The sequence below is a fragment of the Saccopteryx bilineata genome, chromosome X, assembly GCF_036850765.1.
Source record: "Saccopteryx bilineata isolate mSacBil1 chromosome X, mSacBil1_pri_phased_curated, whole genome shotgun sequence".
Classification (NCBI taxonomy): Eukaryota; Metazoa; Chordata; class Mammalia; order Chiroptera; family Emballonuridae; genus Saccopteryx; species Saccopteryx bilineata.
Window position 1 is genome coordinate 66,102,120 of NC_089502.1, and position 13,457 is coordinate 66,115,576.

At 36.1% G+C, this 13,457-nt stretch overlaps 1 protein-coding gene across 6 annotated transcripts in view; it reads left to right on the plus strand.

Annotated features, from left to right (window-relative positions):
* RPS6KA6 (ribosomal protein S6 kinase A6) overlaps nt 1-13,457 on the plus strand; it is a 136,556-nt gene that overhangs the window by 35,313 nt on the left and 87,786 nt on the right. For 5 of the 6 annotated variants that reach the window (XM_066249207.1, XM_066249206.1, XM_066249209.1 and 2 more), the window contains one exon: nt 9,161-9,220. In XM_066249207.1, the coding sequence (XP_066105304.1) occupies nt 9,161-9,220 (60 nt within the window). Of the gene's footprint in view, nt 1-5,557; nt 5,619-9,160; nt 9,221-13,457 lie in introns of all 6 variants that reach the window. The other variant, XM_066249211.1, reaches the window with a different exon arrangement.

Here is a 13,457-nt window from a genome sequence, read left to right on the forward strand (position 1 = left end):
GGTGAATGGCGGAGAACGAGGGAGGGAGGAAGGGATGCAGGCACTGTAGACACGTAAACTAAAACTGTACTTTCTTAACACTAAATGTAAACTAAAACTGCATATTCTTTACTTTAACCTAGGACATTTTATATATTTTACTTATTGTGCTAAGAACACCTAACATGAGATTAAACAGGACATTTTTATGTAGCCATTTGGACTTGTATGTTTTTACTCTTTGCTCCACGAATGACATAGACTGTTATTTAACCAAACAAAAAAAATATTAGAAGAATAAAAAGAACATTAGAAGAATAAAGCAGCTCTCTGGAGAATTGATTGGCTTTTCTTGGATACACATGTCTTTCGCCATCTTTCACCATCTGCTCTGATGCCTTCAGGACGCAGATCAGATAATGGTAGATCTCACTAGGAAAGGGATCAGAGTGGAGCCCTCCGGAGGCCACATGGGGAGGGGTCTCCACAGGAGAAAGTCTGGCCGGGTTCGAGTCTCATCCCCACTGTAGACAATTCAGCCCTGGCACTTCAGCCTACTGGGCCTCAGTTTCCCCATCAAGTCTGATTTCTCCCAGGAATGCTGAGTAGCCGGCCCTCATCAGCCTACATGTTGCTAGGGCTCCTTCTGGATGCCCACTTCTTGCCTCCCTTCGTCTCAGGGACAGGGAAGCAGTTGGTCTTGACTGCTCAGATCTGACTCTGCAAACTAGATAATCCCGGAGTGAGGATTCACTTCACCTCAGCAGACTTCCTTAACTGGCAGTCTGTCCTTGGCGTTTGAAAGGTTATCCTGATTTCAAAAATTCTATCTGCAGGCAGATTTTCGGTCACCAAGAACTGGCAGCACTGTGCATCTTGGGTCTCAGTGACTTTGGCATTTGCGTTTTCAGGCTGTCCTTTTTGTGAAGAGTCAGTTTCTGCACACAGCCCAGGACAGCCAGTCATTGTTGTACAACAGGGAACAGAGATGGCAGGGGCTTGAAAAACAATGGATGTAACCAAAATCACATTGAAGTCAATAATTTTATAGAAGAAATCCTTCTATGGGTCTGTGGATATTTAAAAGTCATAGACGTGAGTGTTTGCCCTCTTCTCCCAGAAGGATTCCTGAAGCAGTCATAGATGTCATGCCCCATGCCAGTGGCCAGGGAGGCACCGTGCACCAGTCTATGATTGGAGAAGGACTGAGAGCCCATCACATTCTTGTCAGTGTTTCTGAGTTTCATTTTTATGTCCCATCTATGTATGGATTCACATAGTTCTTAGTTTTTTCTGATTTACTTATTTCACTCCATATAATGTTATCAAGGTCCATCCATGTTATTGTAAATAATCCAATGTCATCATTTTTTATGGCTGAATAGTATTCCATAGTATATATGTACCAAAGCTTTTTAATCCACTCGTCCACTGACGGACACTTCGGCTGTTTCCAGATCTTCGCTATTGTGAACAATGCTGCCATAAACATGGGGGTGCATTTCTTCTTTACAAACAGTGCTATAGTGTTCTTGGGCTATATTCCTCAAAGTGGGATAGGTGGGTCAAAAGGCAGTTCGATTTTTAATTTTTTGAGGAATCTCCATACTGTTTTCCACAGTAGCTGCACCAATCTGCATTCCCACTAGCAGTGCAGGAGGGTTCCCTTTTCTCCACATCCTCGCCAGCACTTATTCTGTGTTGTTTTGTTGATGAGCGCCATTCTGGCTGGTGTGAGCTGATATCTCATTGTGGTTTTAATTTGCATTTCTCTAATGATTAGTGACGTTGAGCATTTTTTCATATGCCTATTGGCCATCTGTATGTGCTCTTTGGAGAAGTGTCTATTCATTTCTTTCATCCATTTTTGATTGGATTCTTTGTCTTCCTGGTATTGAGTTTTACAAATGCTTTATAGATTTTGGTTATTAACCCCATATCAGACGTATTGTTAAATATATTCTCCCATTGTGTAGTTTGTCTTTTTATTCTGTTCTTATTGTCTTTAGCTGTGCAGAAGCTTTTTAGTTTGCTATAATCCCATTTTTTTATCCTGTCTTTTATTTCACTTGCCCGTGGAGATAAACTGGCAAATATACTGCGAGAGATGTCAGAGAGCTTACTGCCTATGTATTCTTCTAAGATGCTTATGGTTTCACGGCTTACATTTAAGTCTTTTATCCATTTTGAGTTTATTTTTGTGAATGGTGTAAGTTGGTGGTCTAGTTTCATTTTTTTGCAGATAACTGTCCAATTTTCCCAACACCATTTATTAAAGAGGCTGTCTTTACTCCATTGTATGCTCTTACCTCCTGTGTCAAATATCAGTTGTCCATAGAGCTGTGGGTTTATTTCTGGGTTCTTTGTTCTGTTCCATTGATCTATATGCCTTTTCTTATGCCAGTACCAGGCTGTTTTGAGTACAATGGCCTGGTAGTATAACTTGATATCTAGAAGTGTGATACCTCCCACTTTATTCTTCCTTTTCAAGATTGCTGAGGCTATTCATGTTCTCTTTTGGTTCCATACAAAGTTTAGGAATATGTGTTCTATATCTTTGAAGTAAGTCATTGGTATGTTAATTGGTATTGCATTGAATTTATAAATTGCTTTGGGTAATATAGACATTTTAATGATGTTTATTCTTCCTAACCATGAGCATGATATATGCTTCCACTTGTTTGTATCTTCCCTGATTTCTTTTATCAATGTCTTATTATTTTCTGAGTATAAGTCTTTAATCTCCCTGGTCAAATTTATTCCTAGGTACTTTATTCTTCTGGTTGCAATAGGAAAGAGAATTGCTTCCTTAATTTCTCTTTCTGACAGTTCATTGTTAGTGTATAAAAATGCCTCTGATTTCTGAGTATTAATTTTATATCCTGCCACTTTGATGAATTCATTTATCAGGTCTAGTAGTTTTTTTGACTGAGACTTTAGGGTTTTCTTTATACAATATCATATCATTTGCAAATAATGATAGTTTTACTTCTTCTTTTCCAATTTGGATGCCTTTTATTTCTTCTTTTTGTCTGATTGCTGTGGCTAGGACTTCCAGAACTATGTTGAGTAAGAGTGGTGAAAGGGCGCACCCCTGCCTTGTTCCTGATCTTAAGGGGATTGCTTTTAATTTTTGCCCATTGAGTATGATGTTGGCTGTGGGTTTGTCATAGATGGCCTTTATTATGTTGAAGTATGTTCCCTGTATTCCCACTTTGCTGAGAGTTTTGATCATGAATGGGTGCTGGATTTTATCAAATGCTTTTTCTGCATCTATTGAAATTATCATGTGGTTTTTCTCCTTTCTTTTGTTTATGTGATGAATCACATTGATTGATTTGCAAATATTGTACCAGCCTTGCCTCCCAAGAATAAATCCCACTTGATCATGGTGTATGTTTTTTTTCATATATTGCTGGATCTGGTTTGCTAATATTTTATTGAGGATTTTAGCATCTAAATTCATCAAGGATATTGGCCTATAATTTTCTTTGTGTTGTCTTTGCCTGGTTTTGGAATCAGAATTATACTCGCCTCATAAAAGGAGCTTGGAAGTCTTCCTTCCTCTTGAATTTTTTGAAATAGCTTGAGAAGGATAGGAGTTAGTTCTTCTTTGAATATTTGGTCGAATTCACTTGTGAGCCATCAGGCCTAGGACTTTTCTTTTTTGGGAATTTTTTGATAAATGTTTCAATCTCATTTGTTGTAATCGGTCTGTTTAGGTTTTCTGATTCTTCCAGATTAATTTTTGGAAGATTATATGTTTCAAGGAATTTGTCCATTTCATCTAGGTTGTCTAATTTTTTGGTGTACAGTTCTTCATAGTATTTTCTTACAATATTTTGTATTTCTGCTGTGTTAGTTGTTATTTCTCCACTCTCGTTTCTAAATTTATTTATTTGAGTCCTCTCTCTTTTTTTCTTGGTGAGTCCGGTTAAAGGTCCATCGATCTTGTCTACCTTTTCAAACAACCAGCTCCTGGTTTTATTGATCCTCTGTATTGTTTCTTTAGCCTCTATGTCATTTATTTCTGCTCTGATCTTTATTATTTCCTTCCTTCTACTACCTCTGGGCTTTACTTGCTGTTCTTTTTCTAGTTCTTATAGATGAAGAGTCAAGTTGTTTATTTGAGTTTTTTCTAGCTTCTTGAGGTATACCTGTACTGTTACGAACTTCCTTCTCAGGACTGCTTTTGCTCTGTCTCATAAATTTTGAGTTGATGTATACTCGTTATTGTTCATTCCTAGGAACTTTTTAATTTCTTCTTTGATCTCATTGTTAACCCATTTGTTATTTAATAACATGCTATTTAGTTTCCAAGTGTTTGAGTATTTTTCAGTTTTTCTGTTGTGGTTGATTTCTAGTTTCATGCCATTGTGATTAGAGAAAGTGCTTGATATGTAGTTGTTTATTGCCATTTTATTCTTTAAAGATGTATTCCTCTTTTGCTATATTCTTTTTCCACTTTGACCTGTTTACAACAGGCCCGTTAACATTTCCTGCATCATTGGTTTGGTTGTCATGAATTCCTTGAGTTTTTTTGTTTTTTTTTTTTGTTTGTTTGGGAAGCTTTTGATTTCTCCTACAATTTTAAATGATAGCCTTGCTGGATAAAGTAGTCTTGGTTGTAGGTTCTTGTTCTGCATTACTTTGAATATTTCTTGCCATTCCCTTCTGGCCTCAAGTGCTTCTGTTGAGAAGTCAGATGTCAACCTTATGGGGGCTCCTTTGTAGGTGATAGCTTTTTTTTCTCTTGCAGTTTTTAATATTTTCTCTTTATCACTTAGCTTTGGTATTTTAATTATGATGTGTCTTGGTGTAAGTTTCTTTGGGTTTCTCTTTAATGGAGTTCTCTGTGCTTCTTGAATTTGTGAGAGTTTCTCCTGCACTAATTTCGGGAAGTTTTCAGGTATGATATGATTGAACAAAGTCTCTATCCCTTGTTCTTTCTCTTCTTCTTCAGGAACACCTATGATGCAGATGTTATTTCTCTTCATGTTGTCACAGAGCTCTCTAAGAGTTTCCTCTGACTTTTTGCGTCTCTTTTCTTTTTTCTTCTCTGCTTCCTTGTCTTCATTCAAGTTGTCCTCCAACTCACTGATTCGATTCTCAGCTTCATCCATCCTGCTTTTAATTCCTTCCATTTTGGTCTTCATTTCTGATAGTGTATTTGTCATCTCAGACTGATTCTTCTTTAATATTTCAATATCCTTTTTTATACTTGCTATTTCTTTATTTAGGTGTTCATAATGACTATCCACTGTTGTTCTAAGATCCCTAAGCATCCTTACAATAATTATTTTGAACACCAAATTCGGAAGTTTGGTTATTTCCATATCACTCAGTTCATCTTTTGAAGGTTTCTCTTGTGGTTTCATTTGGATTGCACTTTTTTGTCTTCTCATTTTGTCTGTGTTTTGTTTGTAGAGCTGGTAGAGTCTATGCTTAGTGTTGTCTGCCTCTAGTTTTCAATTGCATTATTTCTAGGTCTCCTTTGGTTGGCATCAGCTATTACTTGTAATCCACTTTTGGATTTGGGCTTCTTTGAAGTCTTGATTTGTTTGGTTTTTTTTAACAGCTGATAGTCTTGTTTACTGATCTCAGCAGGGGGCTTCCTTGAAACTGTATCCAGGAATGAGGTGAGTGTAACCTGAGACTCTGAAGGCCTCTTCTACCAGATAATCTCTCTGAGGGCAGGGTGTTTTCTCAGCTTCAATAGGGGGAGGTGTATCTCAGATTTCAATGGAGACCTGAGTTACTGCCCCTCTTCCCCACTTTTTGTTTTCAGCTGTGTCTTGTTGTGCTGATTGGAACTGGAGAAATGTCTAGAGATCTGTGATCTGGAAACACTTTTATCTTGTGTTATGTGGAAGGATCAGTCTCTTCCCCAGCTATGGCAGCCTCCAGCACTAGATCATTCAGCTTTTTAGGTCTTCCTCTGCATTCCTCTTCCACTCACCTTCTGTCCCTCTCTCTCCCTTTTCCTCTTGGATTACAAGCCAGTCCTTTCAACACACCTCACTCCCTGGTTGCCAGGCAAGTGGCTGTGAGCAGTATTTTCTGCTCTTTTCCCTGGAGTGAGAGCCCCTCTGGGCTCTCAGCCTCACCGCCCTCTGTTCCTGTAAGCAGGGGAGATTCAGGTGCTTTCTACCAGGTTTGTTGTGGCTTCTTCTTTGCTCCTTGGCTTCTGAAGCTGTTCTTGTAGTCCAGAATTGTTTTTTTATGCTGATTGTTTCTAAATTGATTTGTATTCCAGTTTGGTGGTGAGAGCTGGGAGTCTGTGTGTCTCCTACTCCACTGCCATCTTCCCCTTATTGCATTTTCTTTACTTTAAACAAAACTAAAACTGCACTTTCTTTACTTAAAATGAAACCACAAAAACTTAAGTGTAAAAAATGCACTTTCTTAACTTTAAACTTAATCTAAGCTTAACATTAAATATTTTTCATTTAATCATCTCCTGTTTTTGCCTTTTTGGCTGCACTTTCAGCACTTTCACTTCCAAGAGTTTTGAATAAAAATCTATCCAAAGAGGTTTGCTTTTTCCTGCCTTTTAAAATGTTACAGAAATGTGACAAACAAGTGTCATTAAAAAGTGCTGAAGCACGACCAGTTGAAACTTTTTCTGGGTGTTTTCTTTTCAATGAAACTTGAAAGCTTTTCCCACATTGCCAGCATGTCTTTAATTTCACTTGTAGAAATCATTTCCTCTGACTCTACCTCCTCCTCACTACTAATCTCTTGCAGAAGCTCTGTATATTGCATCATCTGTAGCTCCTTTAACTCTTCAGTTGAGTTCCTCCTCATGTTCCTCGACAAACTCGTTTACATCACCCTCATCTGCCTCCAGACCCATTGACTTTCTGAGGGACACAAACTCTTCCAATGCTTCTACCTTAGTCTCGGTCTCTGGTTCGAATCTTTCGAAGTCCCTGTCTGCAACAACATCAGGCCATAACTTTTCCATGCCGCATTCAAGGTTCTTCTTGTAACCTTTTGCTGTGCCAAGTCAATGATGTGTAAACATATCACAATGTTGTAGTGATCTTTCCAAAACTCTCGAAGGGTTAGATTTGTATTCTCAGTCACCTCAAAGCAGAGGTGGAACAAGTGCTTTGTGTAAAGCTTTGTCAAGTTGGAAATGACCTGCTGAGCCATAGATTGCAAGATTGAAGTCATGTTGGGTGGGAGGTAGAGGACTTTCACGAATTTGAACTCATCAAGAATGTCATCATCAAGACCAGGGATGTGGGCTGGAGCATTTTCAAGGATTAATAATGCTTTCATCAGGAGTTTATTTTCTTGAAGATATTTCTTCACTGCAGGACCAAAGACAAGATTTACCAATTCAATAAAACACTGCCATATATCCCATGCCCTAGCATTGGCGTGCCACGTTACTGCAATTTTTCTTTAAGAATCTTGTGAGTCTTAAAGGCTCGAGGATTTTCGGAATGATACACTAGCAGTGGCTTTACTTTACAGTCACTGCTAGCATTTGCATACAATGCAAGTGACAGACGGTCCTTCATGGGTTTATTGCCTGGTAGCTTCTTCTCCTCTGTGGTGATGAAAGTCTTCTGGGGCATTTTTTTTCCAAAACAATCCTGTTTTGTCACAGTTGAACACTTGTTGGGGGATGTAGCCTTCCTTTGCGATAAGCGCAGCAAAACGTGCGATGTACTCCTCAGCTGCCTTAACGTCAGCACTTGCAGCTTCACCATGCTTCACCACCAAGTGGATGCCAGATCTTTTCTTGAAATTTTCAAACCATCCATGACTTGCCTTAAACGTATCTTCTGCTGCCTCTTTTGAGGTTGATGGTTCTTTCCTCTTCAAGTCATCATAAATATTACATGCCTTTTCACATATTACAGTCTCCATCACTGTATCTCCTGCCAGCTCTTTCTTTTTCACCCACACCAGCAGAAGCTTCTCCATTTCTTCATGGATATTTGTCCTTAATTGGGACAGAATTGTAGTTCCTTTCACAGGATTTGCACTTTTTATGGCTTCCTTTTGTTTAAGGATGGTACAAATTGTAGATGTATTGTGGTTGTACAGCATTGCAAGTTCAATCCCTCGTACACCACACTCATGTTTTTCTATTATTTCTTGCTTTACTTCTATCAACATCATTCTCTTCTTCTCACCACTGTCCTTTACACTCACTTTCTTCAGCCCTATAATAGCACACAAAAAAAGTTAATAAAAGTTGCAAAATGATGCAAGAATGAGTATAGTGCATGAGATTCAACTTGATTCTGCGGGTAACACGTGAAAAAGAACGAGATGCTGGCATTGTGCTACCGATACTAGACCCGTGCACCAACGCACCAACTAGCAGCAGCTTCCTGAATCACATATTCCTCGTATCTTGGAATTTTGCTCGGATCTCAAACAAAAATACAGATGGAGTTGCAGCTCGTATTTTAAATATTCACATGTTGGTCTCCTTGTATCTCAAGGTACCACTGTAGTAAATATTTTAGATTTTGCAGGCATAGGGTCTCTGTAAACTACTTAACTCTGCTATTGTAGAGAGAAGGCAGCCATAGCTAGTATGGAAACAAATGGATGTGTCTGTGTTCCAGTAAACTTTTATTTACAGGAACAGTTAACTGGGTCCAGAACTTGGAAACCCTTGATCTAAGACCATTACATTCACTCTTTCCTGAAGTAGTGCTTGAAGAGTAAAATTATTACCTACTGAGCTTTGTATGTTGAAATAGTTTTTTTACAGCCACTTACATTTTTCTTCTATAGAGTAACTCAAAATGTAATGAAACTGAATGAAAGAAAAGGGATTCACAGCAGTGTAATTATATAAACCTCTTCCCATTCTAACTTGATTTGAATATATCCCCAATAGATTTCTTCTGCAACATTTTTCTCTATCTCATAAATATTTAGTTTATGTTCATTCATCATAACAAAGCTCTAAACAGTATGAAATGAAACATATAGTTTTTAAATTTAAGGATTCCCAAGGGCCATCTGGAAACTACATTAATAATGTTCCTTTTCTCTGTATCTTCTATGTGTCCTTTGCCCTTCTGTATGTTTCAGTAAGTGTGGGTCTTAATAGATTGTGAATGGAAATGCCTCGAGTTATGCTTTTCTTAGTTATTACTCTTGTTCAAGTACTCTTGAACTTCAGCTTTTTAACAATATTTTTCAGGTAAATCATCCTAAAATGGTTGATGAGCCAATGGAAGAAGGAGAAACAGATTCTTGCCAAGTAAGTACTCATGTTAACTTATTAAGCTACATGTTTAGAATACTAGGAAAGATAATAAAGGAGATAAAAGGAAAGATACTAAGGGAGAAAATCTGTCAATTAAAGAAATTTATTCAGATACATTAATAATAAGCCAATAAAGTATACATAAAACAATAGCAGGTCAAAATATATGATAGATTTTCCTGTCAGAAACTCTTATACATTAATTTTTTAAAACAAAGTTATTGAAGTTTAATTTAGATGACATGGAATTCACCCATTATAAGTGAAATGGATAAAAATTTTACTTGCCAAAATATGAGTAATAGAATTACTTAAATAGCTAATTCTATAAATTAAACTTTAACCCATATGTGGACTCTGAAAAAATAAAACAAATGAATAAACAAAAGAAAAGAAAACATGATTTTACGCATAGGTGGGATATAAAACTGAGACTCATGGACACAGATAAAAGTGAAGTGGTTACCAGGTGAAAGGGGTGGAGGGCATGGAAGTAAAAGGGACAAATATACGGTGATGGAAAATGGTTTGAGTTTGGGTGATGGGCACACAACATAACCAACAGTTCAAATCCTATAGAAATGTTTAACTGAAACCTATGTATGCCTATTGATCAATGTTACCCCATTAAATTTAATTTTCTAAATAAAATTTTAAAAATCTAGGAGATGATTTTTTTAAAAAAAATGTGAGTTTGATGATTATATAAAATTTGATCAAAACTTAAAAAAATAAATTTTCTAGAACTTTTTTCAGAAAAAAAGAAAACAAAACAAAAACTGAGTCATAGAAACAGAGATGAAAATGATGGTTTCCAGGGCCATAATTTTTTTTTGAGTGTGCATGCACACAAGAGAGAGAGAGGGACAGACAAACAGGAAGAAAGAGAGACTAGAAGCATCTACTCATAGTGCAGTACCTTGTTAATTGATTGCTTTCTCATGTGTGCTTTGACCGGCATTCTATAATGTATAGATTCTTTAAAGAGTGTTCTTTAAATTTTAACTGTAGGTATGGCATATGAGCCCTATTGATGATGTTGTTTTGCAACTGACTGATTTAGAAACCAACTCACTTCTTCTCAGTGACTGTAGCTTTAGACTTTCATGGTCATTTGCTCTCTTTTCTTCAGTTAAACAAGCAAAATTAAATAAAATACTTCCCAAATTACATGTATATCTAGCATGGATTTTTTTTGTAAAGTTGGATTATTGTTAATATAATCTTAATGTCAGGATTTGTTATGAGGAATTGTTCTACCTCTCAAGACAGATTTCACATTTGGGAAGTATTAAGAAAAAGGTCACTAATGCAAGGTATTCACATCCTGGCCCACTATTGCTCCCAACGATATCTATGTTACAAAAATATGTTAAGATTTTTCTTTAGTACATCACTGATAAGAGTTAATTATTTATGTTGTCAAAATAAGCATAGGTGTCATCTGTTTGTTAGTTTATGGTCCATTTATATTTACTTTTAAAGTTTGTATAGAATAGTTGTTATTTTCTGGAATAAAATATATGTTTTTAATGCTGCCAACATTTTCAGAATGTCAAAAGAAGATTCACGTGACAGTTAGATGTTTGGTTGAGTGCATTAGCACAATGTGGCAATATGCAAAGTGTCTAAATTGATTGATATTTTTATTCCTCAGAAACATAAATGTTATATTTAACTGATACTATACATTAAAAAACTGATTTCCTGTTATTTTAAGCCCTAAGTTTCTAATTTTATTCTAATTTTAGAAATTCTTCTTGACATCTGTCTCTTATAAGGATCCTTTAAAAATATTCTTTCACACATGCGTTTTACTTAAACTCATGTGTAGCCATACATAGGGAGTATTTAGGCTGGATGTCCTGCTACCTATGTGGTAGATTTTTTATCTTCCTCCATTTATTTTTCCATTGTGATCCACCTTTAGCCTTGCTATGCCTCAGTATTTTTCCTTTGCAAAGTGGATGCCTGCTTCTGCTTTTTAATTATTTACCTTTCTAAAAAAATTGGAAAAATTCCTATATAAACAATTATTATTCAACTAAATATTTATGGACAGCCACTACAAGTTAGAGTTGTATGTTATACCACAAGGGATGCAAAAATAAATAATATAAGTAAGTTTAATACTTTGATTTTTATAGATGTTTTGCAGTTTTCAAAATTCTTGGTTGACTTTCAAAACTGAGCTCTGAAACGTACATGGCAAGTTTCATTCACATTTTACAGATGAAGGAAGTAAAGGGCTGACTCTAGTGAGTAGAAGACACCAACTCAAATGGGAACTTACATATTTGTCACCTGTCTTTAATTTTTAGTCATCATACAAATTAATACTATTTTACAAATGTAAATATTTTGCAATTTCAAATTTATACATTATTTAATGATTAATTAACCCTAGTGGTTTGTTTGTTGTTTGCTTTTTGACATTTATATTATTAGTGTTAGCCTTCTTTCAAAGTATGCTGATGCTTACCTTGGTTTTCAATGACTGGATTATTCATTGCAATAAGAGTACATCAGATTCCTTTTCCAGATTTCTGCACGTTTCAACAAATTTACAACTAAGGGCGTCTTGGAATCAAGTGGTGATTTTTTGTGGCCTTTTTACCCACAAAAAGGCAAATGTTTGAAAATATGTTACATTATTACATAAAAACAAAAAACTATTGGCTTAAAAAATTCCTCCTCTTTTGTTTTGACCTGTTTTCTGGAGGTATCTCTGCTTAGTTCCATAATCCTATAAAATTGTTGTAATAGTTATATAATATGTTTTTTACATAGATTTTTATTAGCTCTTTTTCTTTATGATTAATAGGTGATATTTTTCATCCTAATCAAATCAGTTGCCAAATGAATGGAGCAGTAGTGTATCATTTGGCAGATTGTTTCATACTTCATCATTATGGTTTTCCAGTATTACAGCATTGTTGGCCCTGAATTAAAAATATGATCACGGATTGTAGAGTTTAAGCGCATACTATTTTGGTTGTGGATTGACCCTTAATAGTTTTTCTATTGATCATCAGTTACTATGACGTTACAACACACACACACACATACACACACACACAAATATCTTTGCCTTAAATTTGTCATTTGATGTTGAAAAGAAAAGTAGTTTCTATTTTAAAGTCATTAAAATCTTAATCACAGGAGCAACTTTCCTTTCACATGTCATCTAGGATTAAGCTACTACGTGTAACTTTTGTAGGACTTCCAAAACAAAGGACCACAGACTGGGTGACTTGACAACAGATTTCTTTCTCACAATCCTGTAGGCTAGAAGTCTAAGATCAAAGTTTGGTTGCTTCCAAGGCTTCTTTCCTTGACTGATAGGTGGCTGTCTTCTCCTTATGCCTTCACATGTTTTTTTTTTTTTTTTTTCTGTGTGTGTGTCTGTATGCCTGTGTCTTAATCTCTTCTTATAGGAACACTGGTCATACTGGATTAGGGCCTACTTTAATGGCCTCATTTCACATTTATTTTTTAAATTGACTTGATTGCGGTGACACTAGTTAGCAAAATTACACAGGTTTCAGGTACACCATTCTATAACACATCTCTATACACTGTATTGTGTGTTCACCCCCTGAAGTCGTCTCTGTCCATTGGCATTTATCCCCTCTTCCACTCTTGCACCTCTCTCACCCCCAGCAATCACCACACTATTGTCCATGTCCATGAGAATTTTTTCTTTTTTCTTTGTACTTTTCTGTGTAATCCCTTCACCCCCCTCACCCAGCAAGCCCTGCCCATCGTTTCACCTTTATTATTTAAATGTCCTATCTGCAAATATATTTACATTGTAAGGTACTGGGGATTATGACAGCAGCATATGAATTTTGAAGGAACATGATTCAGCCCATAATACACTGTATATTTTTGTGTTATTAAGGGATGTTATATTTCTGACAATATCACCTTGCTATACTGAAATCCACATTTTATCTAGTATCCCCAGTGTGTATGTAGCACAAAGTGATATATAGCAAACATGTGTATCACGAATGTTGTTGATTTGTTGAGTGAGTGAATAATTTTTTTAAAAAGTGTATAAAGGGTGTGGCAAAAACAGGTTTAGAGTTTTCAAATGAAAAATAATAAAATAATGAATAAATAATAATACAAGAATAAAATCTGTTTTGTGTACTCACTACTGTAAAGCTACATTTACCCTGCCCTCTATATGAGAAAATAAGGTGATATATCACAACTTTATTAT